The sequence below is a fragment of the Osmerus mordax genome, chromosome 4 (assembly GCF_038355195.1).
Source record: "Osmerus mordax isolate fOsmMor3 chromosome 4, fOsmMor3.pri, whole genome shotgun sequence".
Taxonomy (NCBI): domain Eukaryota; kingdom Metazoa; phylum Chordata; class Actinopteri; order Osmeriformes; family Osmeridae; genus Osmerus; species Osmerus mordax.
This window is the reverse complement of record NC_090053.1, coordinates 4296567-4320434: the sequence shown is the minus strand read 5'-3', so window position 1 is coordinate 4320434 and position 23868 is coordinate 4296567. Positions and strand designations below refer to the sequence as shown.

The 23868-nt window shown below is 43.5% G+C and overlaps 1 protein-coding gene and 1 non-coding gene across 2 annotated transcripts in view; both read left to right on the top strand.

Moving 5' to 3' along the window:
* The first annotated feature begins 376 nt into the window (after positions 1-376).
* On the top strand, positions 377-507 carry LOC136942635 (small Cajal body-specific RNA 14). The gene has a single exon (XR_010876629.1). It is a non-coding gene; the product is annotated as a small Cajal body-specific RNA 14 (non-coding RNA).
* Positions 508-16433: 15926 nt separating this feature from the next.
* megf11 (multiple EGF-like-domains 11) overlaps positions 16434-23868 on the top strand; it is a 40422-nt gene continuing 32987 nt past the window's right edge. Inside the window, 2 exon segments of the mRNA XM_067234171.1 lie at positions 16434-16509; positions 20560-20652. Coding sequence (XP_067090272.1) covers positions 16449-16509; positions 20560-20652 — 154 coding nt within the window. The 5' untranslated portion in view covers positions 16434-16448.

The following is a 23868-nucleotide window of genomic DNA, read 5'->3' as shown; positions in this document are numbered from 1 at the left end:
TAAAGCTGCACTGAATGTAGGCCTATTGTCACTGCCTATATCTTGTTCATGTAAATTCAAGTAAATTAATAGGCTTTCATACTGAATAGTAGCTAGCGATAGCTGTTCGATGAACGTGCACAAAGTGTGAATAGGCTAACATTTGATTGTTACAATTTACAAGCACATTGCCACAATAAATTAATTGCACGATTTCGATGCCAGGCTTATTTTAGCCATCAAAATATAATCATGTTCACGAAAGTAAAGATATGCTATGAGTGGTAGGACTAGCAGGCATTGAGCTGTAGACGACCGGTTAAGCCCTGAGCCAACGACTTTGAGGTTGCGAGTTCAATTCTCAGTGAGGCTTTAAGAAAAAAGAAAAAGAAAAAGTGTGGTTGTTCAATGTCATAAGAGCACAATACCGTGAGCTACTTACAATGAATCCACATATAGAAACACTGTTGTACCCACCGACGGGACTTAAAAAGTTATTGGGCTCCCTGTGCGATGGTACAATACAACGTTTATCGTACATGGATAACTTTGTTACGTAACTCATGTTTTGACCTTGTGTCGACATGTTTTCAAACGAACACAGTAGAAAAACAGAAAAGCCCTCATGGCATTAATGTTTAGACATGGCAAGTCCTAAATAACCAATCATGTGGGTTTGATTAGTCTACACAAACTATAGCCATATTAACGATGGAATATTTTGTTATCGTGCACTTAGTTTAGTTGCAAACTAAACGTTTTTTTACCTTTTCACACGTGGAGTCTTTGACCTATGCACTTGTAAAGTTCTCTCTTGGAAGTCGCTTTGGATAAAAGCGTCTGCTATATGAATACATGTAAATGTAAGGACATGGAGAGGATATGAGAGAGGAGGAAAGGAGGAGAGGGGAGAGGAGACCGAACAAGAAGTCTAGAGCAGAACACAATAGAGTACAGTAGAATCATCAAGTAGGCCTACTCATCAATGATGCAACCCTTTTTTCGAAACTTTTTTCGAAAATATTGTTTCAACCTTTTAAAACTTGTTTTGGGTTATTTATTTTTTACCTTTCGAAACTTTTTTATAAGACTTGAGTGCTTCATATATGAGTGTGTGAATGTGTTTCACATGCGCCTGGGCAAGCATTTAATATGTGAGTTTTCAGTATAGGCTACTATGGATGTGTGTGAACGTGTATGTGTTACATATGTGTTTGTGTAAGGTCAATATGAATTATTTCCTAAACAGCCCCTAATAGCCTATCGTGTCGCTGCCACACCCCACAGCGTTTTAAGGGTGAAAGTATAAAACCACTTGTCAAATCTGCCTCATTGAGTAATGGTGCATTGCCTTGGATAAAGGTAGACTATAACACGACTCGAAAGGTTGAAAGGTTCGCCCTTGCAGAACATATATAGGCCCTCAATTACAGTCCTTTCATGTCATTTTCCGAGCAATTTGCAGTGTTACCTCTTCGGCTGTCACAGGCACAGCAAGCATTGATCTTCAGAAAAGGTGACACAGTTAGCCCACTTATACTGTTTTTAGACTATGTTAGCCTATAACTTTTAATATAAAGTAAACATTTCATGCACGGTTAACTAGACTTTTTCAACTGTCACAATTGTGTTTGTGGCTATTTATCGTTTAGAACACTTTCGAAGAGAAATGGGTGGACTGACACACGTTTAAGAGTAGCTTATTAGCTCGAGCTCTTTTTAATTGACGAAACTGAATAAAAGTGTAGCAAAACTTTTAAGTGAAGCAAAGTTAATCAATCAAGCCAATCAACAACATAAACTCAGGAGGATCTAAAAGTGGATATATTTTCAAGTGCAGCATCAGCACCACCTCTCGTGACGTCATTGGAGTTTAAAGTGGGCCGCGCTTGTCTTGAAGAGAGAGCAACAGTCCGAGATGGATGCAGCGCATTGCATCCCTAGCATTTGAACTTACAACATTCACTTAACCTACGTCCAAGCAATCACATTTTAACATAATCGGTGTAGATTGTGCCAAGCTTATCAGCCTACTTTAAGAGGACGATTCAAAAACACAAAAGGCTAATTTTCGCTAATAGCGGTAAGTATTATTATTAAGATTACCTTAACAATGTTCTAAGATGCTCGTTTTGCTGCTACTAGCCTATGTGGCACGTGGCCAAACGTAGCTAATTAAGGTGTAATTTTGTGGTTTGTCGTCTGAATTGATTTATTTCACTAGCCTATAGGATATGGATGGCAACCTCTGATGTGAAATATTATCAGAAAATGGTTTTGTCTTACTTTATGTGTTGCCATGCCATGGCTTGCGCAAATCGCCTTCCACTACTTAAACTGGCTAATTAAGCACAGCAGTGGCATCAAGTTTGCAGCAATTCTGTGTTTAGTGTCTGTGAGTAAAGGAGATTAGCATTGGTTTATTGTCTACGTAAATACGTGTGCATTGAAGTGCTTTAAACATTACGTTGCAGACTGAGGTGAACATCTTTCTCAAATTCCATGTGATTAGATTTCGGAGGTAATTTGGATGTCGTTTTTGTTGATAGGCTATATCCTACTAACAAAGCAGCAGTGTATCAAATGTCTACTTGACGTAACCCAAATATCTCGTTTGGTGAAGCAAATGCCACAAAGTCCACGAAACAAGCACATCATCTGATACAATGAGACCCCTATAAAACTCCCAAATTGCGGAAAGAATACAATCTGGGAAGTTATAACAACGACAGCATGTTTAGAGACTCCTACTGTTTATTTTCGAAATATCTTGATGCAATGGAAAGCAAGATTTTCTTTGCTTGGAAGGTTAACTATGTTCTTACAAGCCACAGAAATAGAAACGAGTGCATTTGTGCAGTATTGTTTTTAACCACTAGATGACAATCAAGTGCTGGTTACTGTAGAAATCCAACGGCAGTCCTAATCAGGGCCTTGAGGGTGTTAATGTGCAGTTTAGTTCTACAATATAAAAAGTGAAAACTGTGACTACAGTTTTGCAGATACAATACAGTACATTTTATGAAAGATCTTTAATTTCTAAAGATGGTGCCAAAAATGCATTGCACTACAAACGCAATACATATTTAATGGAAAATAACTTTTGACAGATGATGGACCCCCCCTTATAGACAATTGTAAAGGCTATCTGTATGAAACTTTGTGCGTGGTAGTTCGTTATTAATTCATAAACATTGCAAATACAGACTTAATTATGCCTACGGATTTTACTTGTATCATCTGTCATTTAATGCACAGGGTCAGAGTTGTTTGCTGCTTGTTATGCTTTTGTCTGGTCATTCATTGTGTATGGGTGAGTAGTTTCATTATAGCAATTTGTCAAAAAGTAATTTGTCATAACTGTACTTTGGCATTACAGTAATGCAGATTTGTTTTCTGAAACCAACAGACCAAAGCTTTTAGTATAATTAAACATCTTTCTATTTTAAAAGATGTTCATTACTTTCAGTGTCCCAAACTATATAGGGAGTTTCTTGCTGGAAGACAATATATGGAGCAAACTGTTGATCTGGGTGTGTTGTTTTGAGTCCTAATGTAAAAATACAATTTTCAACTACACAAATATTGATATGATAAATTGTTTTGCTCCTTGTTGAATGTCAGACTTTTTGTAAAAACATAAGGATACTAAGGTACAAACATTATCTTACAGAACTAGAGTCCCTCAAAGGTATGAGATGTGCCTATTTTACAGTGGTTAAGCTTTAACAAAAGTGTGTAAATATCAGCATATAATGTTATCTGTTGAGAATCCATGCGTACTCAGAGCTGATGAGTATTGCCTTGTCCCATGGTGTGAACAGAGCCTAAGACAGCCATCACTGTCTGCAGAGGCTCTGCTGTAGCAGTCTGATTAATGCTGACAGCGTTTAATGAGAAGTGAGCACAAACATCTTTGTCTCATTCTTTGCGTTTCTGTCTTCCAAGAGCACAGATGAGTGGTTTCTCTATTCTTGATGGTTGTTGTGTGGAGTTTACAGTCTAGTAAACACCTTTCAACTGGACATCCTGATGTTTGGCTCAATCAATAAATTTAATTACTGTTGATTAATGAATGACTGTGGTGTCAAAAGCTGACAGTTGTTTCAATTCCCAAGGATAAAATCTTATTGGTATGCATTTTGTATGTGAGTCATATTCCACTTTTCCAAAAAGTAATCAATTTACAGGCAGATTACCTATTCATTAAATAATTAATTCATTAAATAATTAATTTGTTAAATGACAGGACTGAAATCTAATTTTGGCATTATAGACATTATAAATCTACAATTCAAGTTAATCTAAACATATACATATTATCTACTCATTAAACCCTTCATTTACAAATCCCAATAGAGAGAGTGTGTTCAACTATACACATTTATTAATTTACGTAAATGTTTAATTAACACCAGTATTTTTTTTATCTGTACAAGTAATTACATTTTCAATTGATTTAGATCTTAGAAATGGGAAATATATATTATCTTTAATCCAGTATTCGGAGCGAGCAAAATTGCAGATTATTGAGTATTAAGATTAAGGATGTGGTGGAGGCACTGACAGGGAACATATGCATTTGAGAGACTTTACTAGTCTACTGTGGAGAAACATTGCATTAATTTGAATTATTTTATTTTATAAAGTAACATATGTACTTTTATAGAACAAATGGTTTACTTTAGACCATAGAACTGTTTTTGGCTTATGTATTTTATATTTGGTTGACCAACAGCAACATATTAAACAGTCAGGGGAAACATCTAGATTAAATCCTAAAGAAAAATAACTGTTCCTTATTGAAGATATTTCTCTCAGAATCCCTTAAATGAAACAGCCGTCATGACCTTTATTCTGCAAATGAAGCTATTTTTTCATTGAGATGACTGATAGATGTTGTTATTTTAGCAAAAGTGCATTGAACACAAAAACAAATACCCTCGAGGCCAAAGCAACTGTATTAGCAAAAAAGTTAATGAAAAATATGGAAAAAGACCCTGAACTTTTCCAGCAAAATCTCACACTTTGCAAACCATGTTTTTTTTGCATCTATCACCTCCAGGGGAAAGAAAAAACTTCACATTTTTTAAATGTAGTTTTAGAACACCAGTTCCAGTGTTAGTGGACCTTTAACAATGGGAATATTGTCTTTCATTTTATGTTTCCTAATATGATGGCTTATTTTTCACTTGCTAAATGCATTCTTCTTTTGATGCCAATTAACGTTGGTGTAAATATTGTATACCTTATGCAATAATCCAACTTCATGGCTCAGTTGTGTCATAAATTCAGTTGGCTCTTCATCCAGGAACAAATCTTTAATTCAAATCTCAAGGATAAAAGAGATGCCCAGTCCTTTCCATTAGACCTCTATTATATCGTCAGGTTTGCTATTAATGTAATTGGTTTGAGGTTACATGATTACTACATTTGAGGTTACATAATTCCAATAAATGGAAGTAGTCCATATACTATATCTATATAAATGTTAATCATAGCATTGGTTGACTTTAGTTTAGTTGCGCTACCATGTTCGCTCATACTTGCGCATGTCTTTATCTAATTTAACATGCTTTTAATTAATAGTCAAGGAATGTACAGCATTGATGTTGGTCAGGCAAAACTCTGCAGAGGAATGGATTGTGCAAGCCTGATATCTGACCACATCCTTCTTGCATGGAGGAGAAACGATGAGCTAAGGCAGATTCTCCTGATAGAGGTGCTCCTGTGTGGAGCTGTTAATCCCCTCCCTCCCTCCCTCCCTCCCTCCCTCCCCCCCTCCCCCCCTCCCTCCCTCCCTCCCTCCCTCCCTCCCTCCCTCCCTCCCTCCCTCCCTCCCTCCCTCCCTCCCTCCCTCCCTCCCTCCCTCCCTCCCTCCCTCCCTCCCTCCCTCCCTCCCTCCCTCCCTCCCTCCCTCCCTCCCTCCCTCCCTCCCTCAGGTGTGCTCCTTGCTAGGCACAGGAAGAACACCACAGCCAACCAGCACGGCTCTGATTAATGCACTCATCAGTTCTTTTCCTGTGTGTTGTAATGACAAGAAAAGTCCTCCTGGGAGTCCAGTGACTTTTTACAAATACTGCTGATGCGCTGGCTTACATCTGCCACTAATTCGTTCTTTTTTTTGTCAGAGGACTATTAGAGTACATATCTCGTCTCTAGACTGGGCCAGCCTGTCTGTCACAGTATAGGGAAATATGCAAGACACATTTGCAAGACACAAAAGGAAATGTTGTCTTCTAAGGGAGGCATTTTAGGGTTAACCCTGGTAAACCAGACTTTAGTATTCATAGAACCACTGTATGAAATCACTACGGATGTGCTCATATCAGTAATGTACATATTATGATGTAGACCATGATTTGCTTTCCTGACTGAAGCAGTGTGAGGATAGACTGAATACATTAACCAAATGTGTTGTCTATCACACTCGAGGAAAGCATTTGACATTTGTGATGAGCAGGTTGGTGCTTCACAGGGATTTCTCAATTTACTGTTGAGCTGGCAGCATATCTGTTAGACATTTGTAAGGTCAATGAATTATATTTCCTTTAATGTTGGATCATAAACCTGAGCTGAGACTGACCGGGGTGGAGATTGTGGCTGTTCCTTCATGACTTCTGTCTTTCGACAGTGCAGTGGTAGGCTACTTTGCAGAGAAAATCTGCCCGTGGAGACATCAGACCCACTAATCCAACTAAATCCCAGTTTCTGATACTTCTTGGACTTTTTTGCTCTTGGATTATGTTGAACTTTCACCCTTGAACTGTACGGCACATTTTACTTAGCAACAAACCTGGGCTGTAACCTTGAAACAGCAGTGATTGGGCTGCCCCTACAACTTAGAGCTCCTTTCTAAAATCAAATAACCTGGTTGATAATGCATGGCCTCCATCTTTCAGACCACTGGATTATTACGGAACATTAAACATATATATGTATATGACAAAGCTTTTCAATCAGGACAGATCACTCACTGTGGCTTGAAGAGTAATCTTTCACCTGGCGTCTTGTGGAGTTTCAGCACACACTGTGCATAATAATATCTTGGGAGTTGTTGTAACTTGGATTTGATTACTTATGTTGACTGTCGAGTGCATCAATGTCTGAGTGCATTGCTCTAGACAAATCTACCGGCTGTGTTCCAGATAAAAAAAAAAAAAGATTTCTGTCTATGACTTAATTGTCTAATACATCTCCATTGCTCGAACTCAACTCCCCAGTGGATGAGTGCTGGTAAGCAGACACAAGTCCAACGCCAGTGCCTTGTGATAGATCTGTTTTATCAGTGAAGCCCTTTGAGTCCCACAACATAAAGCCCCTGCGCTAATTCAGCATCAGGGTCCCTCGTCTTTGATCAATGGGCGGCAGTCAGGGCCGTGAATGGAGCCCAGTTTGAGTCACACCTGGGACTTGCATGCCGAATAACTGCCCACTCAACAGGGTCGGCTCATGAATAATACAGCAGCCACCGACCGTCCTGTCTCCTTTAGCTCCTCAGAGGCGCTGCTTCTGCAGCCAGAGTTGTCCACAGAGCACAGGGTCAGGGCATCTGAGATGCTCGTGTCCTCCGGCGTTGGGCAGTGCAGCCGTCTCCAGCCTTAAAAGAAGAGGCAGCGCTGCGGTGAGTTGGACTTAGGGTTAGTGGGGTGGGACTATAGTTTCTTTTACAATGTTTTCTTTGGGCACCGTTGCCATACCAACTGTAAGGTTAGCGCAGCGCGGAGGCCTGTGGACGAGAGGGCTTGCTTTGTGGGAAACCTTGCTATCGTGTGTGTGCATATTTGTGGTAGAGCCTAAGTCTGTATTCAGGGAATCTTCACAGTAGCCTGTGATCATGGGCTCCCAGCTTTGTTGTGTAGGTAGGAAATGAGGACATACCCTGCAGAAAGGACATGGACTAGGCAATACATCTCTGGCGTTTGCTACCATGTACAAGTGGATGACATGGAAAATGTATGACTCCACTAAGAGTTGCAGTGTAGGGCTCATCATTTTGTTGTCTCTGCAAATTGCTTGACATGGAATGTGTATTTTTTCGAGCTTGGGTTGTAGTTCATAGTGTCATCCAATTCCGATTAAAGGATGCATTTTTTTCCATAGAGCAAGTAAGTATGTAGTCTTTCTACATTCATTTGAGTTCTTAGTTATCTAACTATGAAGGCAGGGCCCTCTGTGTGCTTCTGTGTGTGTGTGTGTGTGTGTGTCTGTAGCTCAATTATATCCAGAACTGGGCATTGTATGAAGGCAAAATTCGGAAGGTGTGTTGTGCAGGACCCAAAGGCGTGCAGTGTTGCGTGTGATGTTTTTTCGATGAACAGTTTATGACAGATAATATAAATATATAAACAAGATTTCCACCATGATGAGTCGTTCTAAGGGATGTATCTTGCGAGAAATAAATATACACGGATTTTGTCACCAACTGGCACTGTTAATGTCAGTCATCTTTCCATAATTAAAACATATGCAACTTCTGGATTGGTTCATGCCTAATTAGCTGTGAAACTGTAGCTGCAGAGGAATGGAACAATTCAGAGAAATCCTGAGTCTAATTGACGTCTAAGTGATTGTAATAAAGGCTAGTTTGCTTTGCTGTGTGAACACCAAGAGACCCACCATAATGACCCAGTTGCATGTGCCGGTGTGCCCTATTGAGCAGAAAGAGATTAACGGCATCCCCTTCTCTTTCGAAATATGCATGTGTGTTCTGTCCCTCTGTGAGCCATGGCAACGAGGCTGTGGGTTGGAACGCTCTTATGCGTGACTTAAATATTCTCCATGTGTGCACAGAGTCATGTCCTCCTGTCTTTTGTTCTCTTTTATTAATACTTGCAGTGTGAATATGGAGACTCTGCTCTCAAGGACATCCGAAGGGTCGTTGTTGGAATTGGGCATACATCTTTAATGTGACCAGGGTCAAAAACAGACATTCAACCCTATGGAAATCATTTGGTTCCATAATGGCCTGGTGATCATAGCCTACTGGCAGAGAATATTTTGACATCTAATCGTCATAACGCCGGATTATTCCCCATTCAGTCACTCCCAGGAAACCCTGAAGGTTAATTGGACAGAATAAATCTACCATTGGCCAATACAAGTATTTTGGAGAGGGGGTCTACTTTGGAGAAGAAGGAGTATTAATAAGACAGATGTACTCTCTTAGACTAACAGCTCTCCTGGACATATGCAGTCTAGGTGGAAGCAATGCTCAGTTATCATAGTAGTTTGGCTTATGCACCACTGACTTCCATATGGAAGGAGGTCAAGAGTAATATCTAAAGACATTTTAAAAGGTTAAGTCAATGTATCTATATAGCAAGTTTAAAAGTTGAGAACAAGTGGAATGTCAGTTATCAAGTCCTGGCGAAAAGAAAAGCTGTTTTTTACTCTCCTCTTCAAGCTTTCGTCTGCTTCACACACTGCTTACTCCACGGCATTTATGTGAGTTACTCCCCAGACTGCTTCTCACATCCTTGGACGCTGACACAAAATAAATGAAGACACAAGGCAGACACAAGGTTCAGAGTTGGAAGGCCGATGGTGAGGTGTGGAACTGTTGGGGTGTAAAATTGCCCTAGCAGTCATGCTGTTGTTTCAGCATTTCATGGAGAGTGACTTTGCCGCTCCCTTTTCTCTCTCTCTTTTTTTCTGTCTTCTCTCTCTTTCTGTCTTTTCTCTTTCCTATCTTGTCCTATTATCTGTCGCTGTTCTTATTGTTATGTCCCTGCCTCACCGTACTTTAATACACAAAAACTTTGGCTTGAGCCTGGAGTCACAAAACTATATAACTACTCAGACCGCTTTGTATCACCATGAGAGTGTGTTGCTACCTTAATCAAGCCAAAACAGGAATGGAACAGTTCAGAGAAATCTTCCTCTCCTTTTAGATTGATCCCAGTTGGAGGCTTGGTGAACAGGAGGATCCTTGGGCAAACCTCGCCCCCCCACAATTTTCCACTTTCCACTGCACTCCACTAATTTTTTTGTAATTTGTCCAACTGTTCTCCACCAGCCACTTATTCCCCTCTTATCCTGCTGGCGGTCACAGGGTGGTTAATTGTCTGCATGGGGACTGGGGATGATGATCCTTTAGACAGCCTGCTTGGGTGAGCAGATGAGAACCCTGGTTCCCTCATATCTCTGGCAGAGCAAGTGACTCAGGGAAGGGAAGACTTTCAGAGGGCAAGACACCACGCAGCCATGTCAATGCGTTGCCTGGGGTTTGTTATTAAATGCCTGGGCGAGGAAATATTTGTTGACTATTGCCAGCTGCGTACAGTTTTGTGTGACATTGGCCACGGCATGGTTGTTGTATTCAATTACTTTAGTTTCACTAATTAGTTTCCTGGTAGATGCTGTAAATCCAGAGGTCTAGAAAAACAATATAATTATTGGAAACATTTTTCAAAAATGTCAGGCTATAGATAATCATAACAATTTGAAAAACAACCTTGTAGCGAGGTTCAATCCCACAAGCTGGGAGTTGTTGCTTTACATTAATTAAATTGTTTACCAATCTTTAAGAGAAGGATCTTCAGCCCACTGAAGTGAATTATCTCCCAGATGTGTTCAGAGATCAACAGCACCTTGGCTCTACAGTGGTGGTGAATGGGATTGGGCTTGGAGAAACTGGAAGTGGGCTTGGATAGACTGGGAGTGGGCTTGGGTAGACTGGGAGTGGGCTTGGGTAGACTGGGAGTGGGCTTGGATAGACTGGGAGTGGGCTTGGATAGACTGGGAGTGGGCTTGGATAGACTGGGAGCTTTGAGAGAATGGGAGGGGGCGGGCTGGGGTTTCAGAGCCATGACGGCTGGTGGAGATTCTCTTTGTGCTGTTTTAAATGAATAAAAGGAGGCGTTGAGCCTTCCTCCTTAGGGCTCTGTCTGATGTGGACCTGCAATGAGGCAAGGTTATTCAGATGAAAGATGGCGTTGAGATTAGTGGGCCCTGCCCGGGCCTGTGGACGTCCTGCATGCCGCACTGCGTGATTTATGAGAGTCGTGATGATCAGCGGTCGCTGCATGAATAAACCATGTGGCCAGAATTAAGCCCCCGTTAAACGACACGCGGCTTTTGCCAGGTGTCTCCCATTCCATGCCGGGTTCACACACACACACACACAAACACACACACACACACCACCGGCGCTGTGCAGTTGCTGATCCAAAAGGCTTATAGCAGCAATGTTGGATAAGCCCTCTTCTTAAAATCTGGATGTACACATTTTTGAAATGTACTACTGGTGATGAATGCTATCCTGGAACTGGGCTATGGACTGATGAAAAAAGTATCCATCTGTCCAACCGTCCAGCTAGACGTGGAAGCCAGTGGCCCTCAGCTCCCAAACAGCTCCCACAGGTAGGGAAATGTAGCCGGGGGTCTCTGTGATTAACCACACCATGTCCTCACTAATGAGCCATCACTCCTAATGAGTCTGAGCCTCTAGCAGCAGACAGTAAAGGTCAGCACTGTGTTTGAACTCCTCCCATTGATCAATCAGTTGGGCATGGGTTGGCCTGTAACACGGTTTGGCCTGTGACTTCATGTAGTGGGGTTGTATCATGGTTTGGCATGTGACATGTTTTTGCTCGTAGCCTTTACATCGCAACGCAAGACACTGTTCTGAGCAGGATGTCACACATTTTATGTCAACAGAAGATGAACAGAATAATGTACTCCATGTACCACAATACCGGGATATCTAATTAAACAGTATATATGCCCAGTGGTATTCTGGGCAAGAGATGAATTTAAATCGGTGAATGATTTCCATTTGAACTAATCTCCATTAAACAGAAGCAAAGTGACTCAAGCTATAAGGAACTGAGTGTGTAAATAAATGAGCATGTGGGCTTGAGATGAACTTGAAAAGCAACAATGGCCCACCGGGTAGGGGGTTGGCAGAGAGACCGCCTCCAGCCCAGCGAGCGCATCCCTCAGAGAGGAGCACAGATGCTACTGACCCAGGGGAGCGGCTGGTTAATTGCACTGAGCTCTAATAAGTCACACATTGGAGACACGCGGCCTTAATCATGCAGATGTCTCTGCTGATTGATGGCTGAAGGGACAGTAGTCGTGGATCTGTGTGGTTGTGTTATCTACAGACTGGTGTCTTGTCCAACAGTAGCCCCTGGTGATTATGTCGTCGTGTTCATGTGCAATGATACAGTACACCGGGCCTTTTATCTGAAAACGCCGTTCTCTTGATCGGTGCCTGTGAGATGTGTTGGCATATCACTTTATTGGTCATCAGCATTCGTTGCATTTCTTTAGGCTTGGTGAGTAATCACAGTGGTTGTAAACATGAAGAAAAACAAAGAGGAGGTTAAGAGGGCCTCTTAAAACAAGTTTGTGTAAAATCAGGAATATTGGAGTCAGAGAAACAAATTGTTTCTGTGAAGGCTGTGCAGACACAGGGTCGAGACGTGCCGAAAAGCTCTCAGCAATCAGGGGCATATCGATCAGACTTTTTGTCTGATTGTACTCTGTTTACAAATTCTGGATTTGGAATGGGAAGTAAACAGAGGATGCCTCAAACATTCTGTAACACTGCCAAGGCAAAAGGCATCTTTGCCCCATTAATTTTATTTCCCCAGTGCTCAAATGTCAAAATGTGTGCCAACTAAATGACAAAGATATATTTTGTTAGCTCAGTGCCAGAAAGTTACCTGTCCTCAACGGAGAAGCTCTTTCGAAACAATAGTGAATGCATGTAGTTGACTATATAGTGTTGCTAGCATCAAAGTAAGAAGCTATGTTCTGGATCTATTGACCCAGAAGAGACATTCTTCATTAATTGCTTACAACCTCCACATTTGCTGCGTCGTATCTCAAGGGGGTGAAGTGAGGCATCAGAGAGCCAGCACCTCTGCCTCCACTGTCCTCGCCCTCAGCCTCACGTCAGCTACACTTTTACATCTGAAGGAAACATGATGAATTATTTATTCGGGAGAAGAACAAAAACAAGCACACTTTGTGCTTCTGATTTAATCTATATTCAGAAGCACATACAGACCCAGAGAGTCTCAAAAGGTGAACTCTGACCCCTCAGGAGGAATGATTAACAGCTGTGTAATGAGACTGGCGACAAACAGCTAGCAAGGCTACTGACATCCCATAGCTGCTCCTCTGTGTTTCATTACCACTCAGAAATAACTAGTTCTCATTGTACCATTGAAAAGGCCACTTGTGGTGCAGGCTGTGTGGTAAGTGGTCATTGTATGAGCACCACTTCAGATAATATAATCTTTGTAGTTAGGGTAGAGAGAGCTGGGTAGAATCCAGCCATAAAGACTCACTTATTTGGAGATAGAAGGGGCTAAGGATCTATGGAGTTCGAGACCCTTTTAAGATCAAAGGGGGCGCATGATTAGATTTCGTATATGTTGTCGGGTTTATGTGTGTACATGTGTGTGTGTGTGTGGGGTGTGTATGCATGTATGCGCGTGTCTTTGAGTGCGTGAGCTTTAGCTCATTATTTTATTCCTCCAACAGATCCCAGACCTCTAACCTCCGCTTTCTCGTGTCTTCATCTCTCAGAAGAGCCGTCCCTCACTGCAGCGTCTGGCATCAGTGTCCTCTCACCATCTTCACAGACGCAGGGACCACAGGCTACGAGATAAGGTGAGCTCAGATCCACGTGACTCAAGCCATTAAAACTGGAGCTCGACTTATCTTGAAGCGCAGAAAGAAGAATTCTCTCTCAAAAACAAGTCTGACAACAGTTCCCTTCCGTTTTTAACTTGGACTAACCTTTGCAGTTTTTTCACATTCGCTGCATGGTAATGATCGAGGATGTGCAAAAAAAGCTTCAGTGTCATTGTCCGGTGTCAGTGTCCAGTGTCATTAATTTCAAAACCATTCATATAAATGACTCGTACCCAGAGTCCTGACCATGTGGGAGAGCTTAAAACTTTCCATCAATCAGTCAAACAGAGTTGTCATATTTAACAGGATTGCTTCACAGCATGTGGATGTCTTGATGAATCACCTGTTTTGAAAATGAATATGACTCTTACCCCTGTCTACTTAAATGAAGCAGTACTTAAAGAAAGTCCCATTGATTTTCCTTCACATGCGAATGAACTACACACACACCTCTCAACGCAGAGGATTAGCTGAACATGTAAAACCCTATGTTATTGGATACAGCCACTCAGAAACATTGAACAGATTCCCCAGAGTAAGCATAAGCAAATTGAAGCATGCAGGCATGTGCAAACAGTCATGTTCACTTGCGTATACACACACACAAACACAAATATTTGTGTGTTGGTCGAAAGAGATAGAGTTGTGTCGGGGGCTGTTGTACAGTACTTGTGATTGCAATGTGCTTTGTCCATTGATGAGGGAGAATTCTCAGTCAAATTAATTTTGGTTAGCACATACAAATATTTCTGGACTTTTTAGAATCAAACAATTCACGTTTGGACAGTTTTCCGACGAGAATACCTTCAGATAAACCTTGTGTGTCATTCACTCATCCTTCATAGAAATGTGCAGAGGTGGGACTTTTACCTGTATAGCATCCGTCACTGCCATGTCTATTCATCATACATGTGTACTCCCAGTTGGTGGCATGTCTAATGAAATATCCTGACAACGTAAACAAATAGGCCTCCATGTGGTCCTCTGTCATTGTCACAGTATGGCTTCCCCTCAGCTGCCCCTCCTCCTGAGAGAGAACACATGGTCTGTGTCTCCCACAGTCAGACACAATACCTGGGACACAACCTCATGCACATTTTCTTCATCGAGGCCTGCATTAAGTGGGTTCAGTGCCCCATTAATTTTATTTCCACAGTCAGACACAATACCTGGGACACAACCTCATGCACATTTTCTTCATCGAGGCCTGCATTAAGTGGGTTCAGTGCCCCATTAATTTTATTTCCACAGTCAGACACAATACCTGGGACACAACCTCATGCACATTTTCTTCATCGAGGCCTGCATTAAGTGGGTTCAGTGTTATTGTAGCATATGTCCCAACTCTGGAATCATCTTCTTGTAGTCTTCCCCAGGGTGAACCATGGGGACTGCTCTCCGTGGCCCCCTTGCCCTGGCCCTGTTGTCTTTCCTGGGGTTGAGCACCTGCGTCCGGAGCCTCAACCCAGATGACCCCAATGTCTGCAGTCATTGGGAAAGGTGAGCGCCCTTCTATATCAGCCTCCAGCTGCATTGAACGTTGTAGATCTTGGCACCAGAGAGTCCTGGCAGCAGTCAATACTCTCAGATGAATCCACAAGCCTTAATGCAAGCTTATATGATGGACATGTTGGTCCTTTGACCTTAGGGTCTTGGCTACAGACACAGAAGCCTAGATATATTCACAATGTCTGTCGGACATTATTGATCTTCTCAGCTTAAGTTCCAGAGCCCTGAAGAGTGGGAGGAGATGCAGCCTTAGATGAAATACGCAGGAAAATTGATCAGTGCACTCTCATCCTAATCAATCACTGCAGCCATATTGCCTGAATAATTATTAGTTGTGCTGGGTGGTGTCACTTATGAAAAATAAGCAGGAATAATGACCTTCTCTACATGCAGAGGGGAGGTTGAGAAGCTGTGAAGATGTATGGGCTGGAGTGTTGCCTGACTGGGGTGAGGGTACTTAGGGATCTTTCATGCCACCTTATTGGCTGGAAATGAATTCATCGGCAGGACATTTTATTTTATGGCTGTGAAAAAGTATGATTTTTATCATTCCACCGAGATTGTCCTTAGACAACACTTGCACTGGCAGCCAACTCACATAGTATGCTCAAAGGAATAACAAACAGAAGACGGAAAACTCCTTTTCCCTTTTTAGCTACGCCGTGACTGTCCAGGAGTCCTATGCTCATCCCTTCGACCAGATCTACTATACCAGGTGCACTGACATCCTCAACTGGTTCAAGTGTACCAGGCACAGGTGAGCACAGAATCCCCTAATCATCTGTCTTGTTACCTTATCATGAGCTTGGCCTTTCTAGTTCCTCACATTAATATCAACCCTTAAAGGACCTATGCAGATGTCCCAGACACATCACTTCCTCCTCGTAATGTACAGTTTCTGACAGTGACTGCATCACTTCCTCCTCGTAATGTACAATTGCTGACAGTGACTGCATCAAATGCTACATGAGTTGGAATGACTTCATTAAGGTTTACGGTCGTCATCTCCGCTTAAACACACAGAAGGCAGTCAAGACATGTGGGGAAACCTCTGTACTGTACAGTATTTCGAGCGAAGGAAGATTTTTTGGTGCCACAATTTTCGGTTTTGGATTTCTTCAAGGTCTTTCTTTGTGTAGTGGAATTGAAGCGGGCATGGTGTAGGCAGAACATGAAGGCTGCCAGCTGCAGGTTTAGGTGTCCTTCAAGAAGGGTCACTCTGTTTAAACCGGCAGCTCACGCTCCTCCCTGTATGTCTATTCCCCAGGATCAGCTATAAGACGGCTTACCGGCGGGGAGTGAGGACCATGTACCGACGCCGCTCGCAGTGTTGCCCTGGTTACTTTGAGAGTGGAGACTTGTGTGTTCGTAAGTATCCTTCCTGTGACTGGATCCCTCCATAATCACCTCTCCATCCTTCACTTGATGCATACGTGATCACGGTGAGAAAAAAAGAACTGCTGATAAGCGTCTGTGATGATGATGAAGAGCAGTGAACATCCTGAGCCGCTCTCATGGTTGTCCTGTGTTCCAAAGGCCTCGCGTGATCTGCTGCACTCCTTCTCGGTTAAAGTTGAGGAATGCATTCTTGGTGTACAGCGCCATTTCACATGATTAATTTGAAAGTATTTAGCATTCTCTCCCTCCTTGTTTCACCTTGGTTTTCCAGTGAGAGAAGTTTTATTGAACTTATATAACAATGAGAAAATCAACGACCCAACTGGGACCTAGTTATGGACCAAGGAAGCAGAAAATCTTCGATAAAACGACACCAAAATTCAATGACATAAAACAGAGCAGAAACTGTTGAAATTGGAGTCAAGCAATATGTTGATTATTACCTTACAATATCAGTTTTAGAGCTCCGCAAATAGTAATTGGTTCAGTATTTTATATCTACACATTAAAGTAAATATACTGACTAAATGAAGAAGTACCTGGATATGCCTTTTGAGACTATGGTTTCTAATATTCTCTCAGATTTAATTCTAGGTAGATAGTCTCTGCTTGCTTTTGTATTTCCTGACTTTTGTCAACATTTTCTTGGTAACAGAGAGGGATGTTAGTCGTGTGTGATTGTTCTTAGAGCTTGTCCTTGTCCAGACTCTTCTAGCCTGAAGGACACATTAGATCACTGGAGCCAGTTTAGAATGTGAGCTGATTTGATTATTTTGGGGTGCAGAAGAGCGGGGCATGGTAGACTGATCAATATTGTATTCATTACCCAGTGGAGGTCGGCGTGAGTATTTGTTCATTAGCTGCCATTTGTAGTGTGTTAGTGCAGCTGAATGTACCAAATAAAGAGGCATTCTTTACATTTAGCCCCTCCACTGTTTGAGCTAGAGTGCTGTTTACAGAGAACCTCTGCAGGTCATTACCAGGCCATAGAGGCAAGTGGCTGAAGACCAAGTGAGATAGAAATGGAAGCTTTCTTCCTTTTATTGTCTAATGTTGTCTCCAGCCGTAGGACTTTCTCCCTGCTCTCTCCTGAGGTGAGAGTGGAGCAGGGAGGGGCTAGGGCAGGCAGGGCATGCTCACCTTTTTTGCTGTCTTTGCAAAGTGGTCCTCTCCTTTTAATCCTAGGTCTTTCAACACCAGGATTAAGAGATTTGTACTGTCAAGGATGCTTAACAGGCGGGGACAAAATGGAAGAATTAAAGACACTTTCAGTAGGCTACATACTGTAGTTATTGATGTGCAGCACACCTTTTGTGTTTATAGTGCTCAGTGCCACTGTAAGTGGTACTTAGAGCACTTTCTTTGCTGTTTTTTGGAGAGAATGGAAGATTTCATAATGAGTCCTCGATGTGTTAGGCTTTAGATAAAGTCACTGGTCCCGAGCAGACATATTCATTTGGAAGAAAAAGGGTTAGGGTAACTGACGTGCTCATGGTATGTGAGTTTATCCGAGGTAGTCATCTTTCTTAATGGATGTAATTATTTCAATTGTGCAAGGAAGTCAGAGAGAGCTCCTAATGAGCAGAGGGACCATGTAAAGAGAGAGCTGTCTCTGAGCAGGGTTATGAACGCCCCCCCCCCCCCCCCCCCCCCCCCCCAGTCTCCTTGTTTCCCCACCCTCCCTACTTTACTGCTAGTTTCCATCAGCCTCGCCTAGTGACTGATGCAATATTAACATGGTGTCGCTGATTCATGCTGTAGAATGAGTTGAAGTTGGTTTGATAAAGTTCCAGCTGCTAATATAAGTACATTTTACATTCTAAGTTTTAATGATGGGGAAGATGATGAGATTTCTCTTTAGAAAGGGATGTGATGCCTTTGATTTCTTTTTCATTTAGGCTTTGTTGTGTAGCTTTATTTTACCCTTCAAAGAAAGGTTTCCAAATATATCATCTCTGTGGATGATAGAAGCTTATGGCGGAACCTTTGGAGATTCTTTTGTGATATGTGCTGTAGGCATCGTTTCCATGATTGATTTAACCTTTAACTACATCTCACTGTTCCTTGTATTCCTCACAGCATCTCCACACAGTTAAAACAAGCACAGAAAACCCTACAAATGTGTTGTTTATGAATTGCATCTTACTTAACTAGTGCACGAAAGCTGTCCAACACACCAAAGGAGAAAAAATTATTAGAACATTTTGTACAGAGATCTTCTTTACTTTCAAGAGATCATAGTTGTGCTGTGGATGAATATTCCATTTATTAACACAGCGCGACAATCACCAATTAGCTCTATTGTTCCCTTGTCTGATAACACCTCTGCATAATGAGTTAGATTAGCCTTTTATCTAGATGAAAGACTCAATTTTCCAACAGATTCCATAGACAGGAGGTAAAGGGAGTAAATTATGAATTTCAATTAAAATGAAAAACCTATTTTCTACTTTATTAGACCGTCGTACTGTACCAGGTTCAGATCTTAGGAGCAGTTGCCCCCCCACCCGCCATCCCAATCTTTACTTCATAACTTCCATGTATCTAAAAGGATGTGATGCATTAGCATTTCCCAGGGTTTTCTGATCAGATACTGCTGATTGAAACTAAACGAAATCCTCTCATCACGGTGACATTGTATTATTTTGCTCTTGTCTTTGAATACTCCACACACTGCAGTCACATTGATTACAAGAAGTCAGTTGGACATTCGCGTCAGCACAAAGGGGAAGTTTCCTTCCCCCTTCACTTTGTTGGCTTACTGTAATTGGACTGTTTGACACGAGCTTACTGACGTCGTGAGATCTTCCCATCTGCTTTATCTCTCTGGATCTCTGGTTCACCGTTTTTGCCCAGGGAGCATTTCTGCAATTAGCCCTGGCCTGTGGGTGTTTGGGCTTCTCTCCTTTCCCATCCCCCCTGCGGCCCTGTTCTTGGCTATGGATCCCAATCGAAGCCTGATTGAGTGATAATCTATAGCAGCTCTGTCCAGGCCTGGGGCCAGGTCTGGTTGACCACTCTGCTTACAGGACTTACTTATCCATAGTATTGTTTTAATACAATAACCCCTGCATTTCTGTCTGCTTAAGAAACAGGCGAAATTCAATGTTATTCTAATACCTGAAGAAGAAGTATGTAATTGGGGGGAAAGTAGCTAAAGTTTGGCGCAGCGGCCAAGGTTAGTCAAGGGAGTGGCTGCTCATGACCTTCAGCTACTGGCAGAGCATCATCCCTCAACTGGATTCTGATCAGAGAGGATTGTTCCAGGAGCTCTGGCCTGATGGCTTTCTTCCTCAGATAAGAGCCTGTCGGTTTCAACCCTGCTGGCCAGGCGACCTTGGCTGCCTCAGCATTATTCATACTAAGTGGCAATTCTTTTTGTTGAACTTTTCTTTAGGCCTCACAAACAAAAAGAAAAACGGTCTCTGTGGCAACAGTAACATGTAGGTCATTTGGTTACCCGGCTGGACCAAATTTCCAACTCCATAGTGGGCCCTGCCAGGAATGCTAATGTTTGACCAATCAATATGGCGTTGTGTTGCTCAATATGAATGATCGAGAAAACTGCACACTTCTCAGTAAACACTGCAGTAACTGGGCTCGCTAGCTTAAAGCATCGCTGTGACAAAGAGCTAGCTGATCGAATTAGGAGGGATTTACAGCTGGTTTCGTCGAGGCTCGCGCTGCCGACGCCAGCCTGCCCTAGGAGAGCGAGGCTCGACCATGAACTGAGATGTTGACTGAGGACTCAATCTCTTAGTGAATCGTTTAGTGTCATGTGGGTAGGGATGGGTGTTAAATATGATGGCCAAGGCAAAGATCGGCTCCCCTGATGATAATTGCGATGTATCGAGTGTTTCTTTTTTATGGTCAATTCTCTTTCAGCTCCCTTCTTGGCGGTTTCCATTATGCCTCTTATTGGTTGTTTAATGATGTTTTAGTATGCGTGAGTGTGTGTCTGGGTTTGTGTCTATAAACTGGGTGTGTACTGATGCTCCTGTGTGTGTTTGTGTGTTCCAGCACTGTGCACCGAGGAGTGCGCGCATGGTCGGTGTGTGTCTCCTGATACGTGCCAGTGTGAGCCCGGCTGGGGAGGGCTGGACTGCTCCAGTGGTGAGTGCACTTCACCTCTGACCCCCACACCAGCCTTCTATTGGCATCCTTGATTCACGAACATCATCCTCTTCAATGTTGTCATTCCATCTCCGACACAGGCATTTCAGTCACTTAGTCTGTCACAAGTGGAGTCCATGAAACACGATGCTATTTACTATCATTCACCATTCACTGTCACACTGTACGGCGTATTAGTCCAACAAAAGTACTAGGACAGAAACAGGTGAGTCACACAGAGCTTGTTCTCATCTGCTAGAAGTGGAACTGATGTGCCTGATGAATATAGTGGATGAACGGCCAGTTGTCCACTCCCCCCATCCTCCTCCCCTCCACCCCCCTGCCTCCACGGCTCTCTGTTATGGTCTTAATCATGATTAGACTCGTGCCTTCCACTAGTGCAGTCAGAGGGATCGATGCCAAACTGAAACAAACAGGCCTCTGACTGTCCACCCGTTTACTGGTTTTCCCTCTGGTCCAGTGCAAGAGTGCAAGGCAGGACTCTTACAGGGAGGGAGGGGGGGAGGGGGGAGGGAGGGAGGAGGGGGGAGGGAGGGGGGAGGGAGGGAGGGAGGAGGGGGGAGGGAGGGAGCGAGGGAGGAGGGGGGAGGGGGGTGGGAGGGAGGGAGGAGGGGGGAGGGATTGATGGAGGAGGAGGGGGGAGGGAAGGGTGAGGGAGGGAGGGAGGAGGGGGGAGGGAAGGGTGAGGGAGGGGGGAGGGATGGAGGGAGGGAGGAGGGGGGAGGAAGGGGGGAGGGATGGAGGGAGGAAGGGAGGAGGGGGGAGGGAGGGAGGAGGGGGGAGGAGGGATGGAGGGAGGGAGGGAGGGAGGGAGGAGGGGGGAGGAGGGAGGGGGGAGGGAGGGAGGAGGGGGGCGGGAGGGGGGAGGGTACAGTGCACACAGTGTGTGTTTGGTAATCAACTAAATGGTAATGGTAAAGGTTCCATGGAGGCAAAGAATAAGAGAACAGGGGGGTTGACTGCTGTTATATTTGTGGGGAGGAGGATGAGGAAAAGAGAGAAGGAGGTTAAACAGATTCCCCCATACTGGTTCAGGTCCAATGCAGTATGTAACTCAACTGACCCCGTTGGCCATGATGTCAGCAGCTTGGACAATGTCTCACCCACAGTGACAAACCAAGTGACTGTGTTACATCTACAGTGTGTGACTCCAGAAGCTAGTTCCAGATGAAACAATTATGAAGGTTTTTATAGCAACCTATTAGAAACCTGTATAGTTGAATACGGTCAATTTTCTACTAGCGTTCTGTTGATGCTTTTGGATGTGATTCCAACAATACTTTTCCCGGCATTACCTGATCTAAAACTCTGGACTAATTTAACTGTTTTATTTAGACAGGAGGCTAAGCACTTAGGTCTCCTGCTTTCAAAACATATTTCGCCAATGAGTACCAGTGGCTTAAAACATATCTATGGTGCTGTTATATAGATCTATGAGTTTTCATTAACAAAAGAGCCATTCCCTGATTACCAACTGTGTGTAAATCTAGCCAACGCATTGCACTGCAGGTTCACTGGAGCCGGATTCATGGGCATAAATGACAAGGCTGAGCGGTTTGCTCCAGTTCACTCCCTCACACTGATGAGGGTCCAAAGCTTCCTTCCCAGGGAGGGTGTGAGCCACACGCTCCCCAGAGATGCCCAGACCACTCTGGGTTGGTTAGGAGTGCAGCGGGCCGTGTGTTCCACCACGCAGGTGCTGGGCTTATCCGCCTTATTATAACAGACCTGATGATGGAGACAGAGGCATTATTCATCAAGTTTAGATTTCCATACCAGGCATCGGTCCAGGCTTTTTCATTTATGAGCTTTCATCTGTAGAAATGAGGAATGTGTGCCAATTTTTCAATTAAATGTGCCCCCCTTTTTCCCTCTATAGAAATGGTACCGCTGGTTGTGTGCGTCTTTCACGAAAAATGTTGCTCTCTCACTCCGCTGGTACGTGTTTATGTTTTTTGGTGTAAGTGGATTCGGTCAGGGCCCTGCTGACCGAAAGGCACACAAGCACCTTTCCTGCTCGAACCAGTCACATGCTTGGCTTCGGCAACTCAGAGGAGTCAGGTGGCTGAGCGGTTAGGGAATCGGGCCAGTAATCCGAAGGTTGCCAGTTCGATTCCCGGTCATGCCAACTGACGTTGTGTCCTTGGGCAAGGCACTTCACCCTACTTGCCTCGGGGGAATGTCCCTGTACTTACTGTAAGTCGCTCTGGATAAGAGCGTCTGCTAAATGACTAAATGTAATGTGTGTCCACAGCCATTGGTGAGTGGTGGAGTTATCTGTCCAGGGGCAGATAACCTTCCCGTCCTGCTGTGGCAGTCAGGCCTGAGTGAAGGAGCTGCTCTTGAGACCGAGGATGTGCTCGTGAGATAAACAGCGTGTACTCCCTGGCTCGGAGAGACGGCACTGTCGTGAGATTGTGAGCAGCCCAAAGTTGAAGTGACAGCCTTTCAGCTGACGATCTGGAGCTGGATCAAAGACTTGGACCCTGTTTTCTGGAGCAGCCCCCACCAGGAGGCTAGGCCTGCATCTGGGTCAGGTGGGGAGTAGAAAGACTTGTACTGGTTTATTGGCAAGATAGAGAAAGGGGGAGAAGGGAGAGGTAGAGTGGGTAAGGTAAGGCTGAGGAGATAATGGGCATTTTTCACCGACTGTTGTCCACCTGCTGTAGCCTGAGGATGTGGCCCACCTCTCCTATGCCAGTGGAGACTGAGACTCTGAGCTCAGACGTGACCTCTGATCTGACCTCTGATCTGTCGGACCTCCTGCAGAACCTGAGGGTCATCACAAGGACATCGGGTAGATGGAGAGATACAGAGCAGACACAGCCCGGTGCTTGTTTTTTTTTTTTTTTTTTTGGCTCAGAGCAGTTTGATTTCCAGGATTCGTCATCATATGTGTATCTGTATTTTCTTTGTGCTTTATTGGAGCAGACTGCAGTGTCATTTTGGACCAAGATACGGAACTGCTGGTTGTGGATTGCATGAATATAAAGTGCTGATCAATGGCACAGCATAGAAATGAAGCAAGATGGTTGGAAAACGCCTTCAGTGCCTTCAGTTATGAGTTTTCCTGTTGCAAAATCAAGACTATGTCATTTCAAAGCTGGGACAGCCAGTAATAAGGCCTGCTGATGACCCTTCCCCTGTGCCTCCAGGGCTGTGCACTTCTCAGCACCTCTCTCATGATTTAATCAC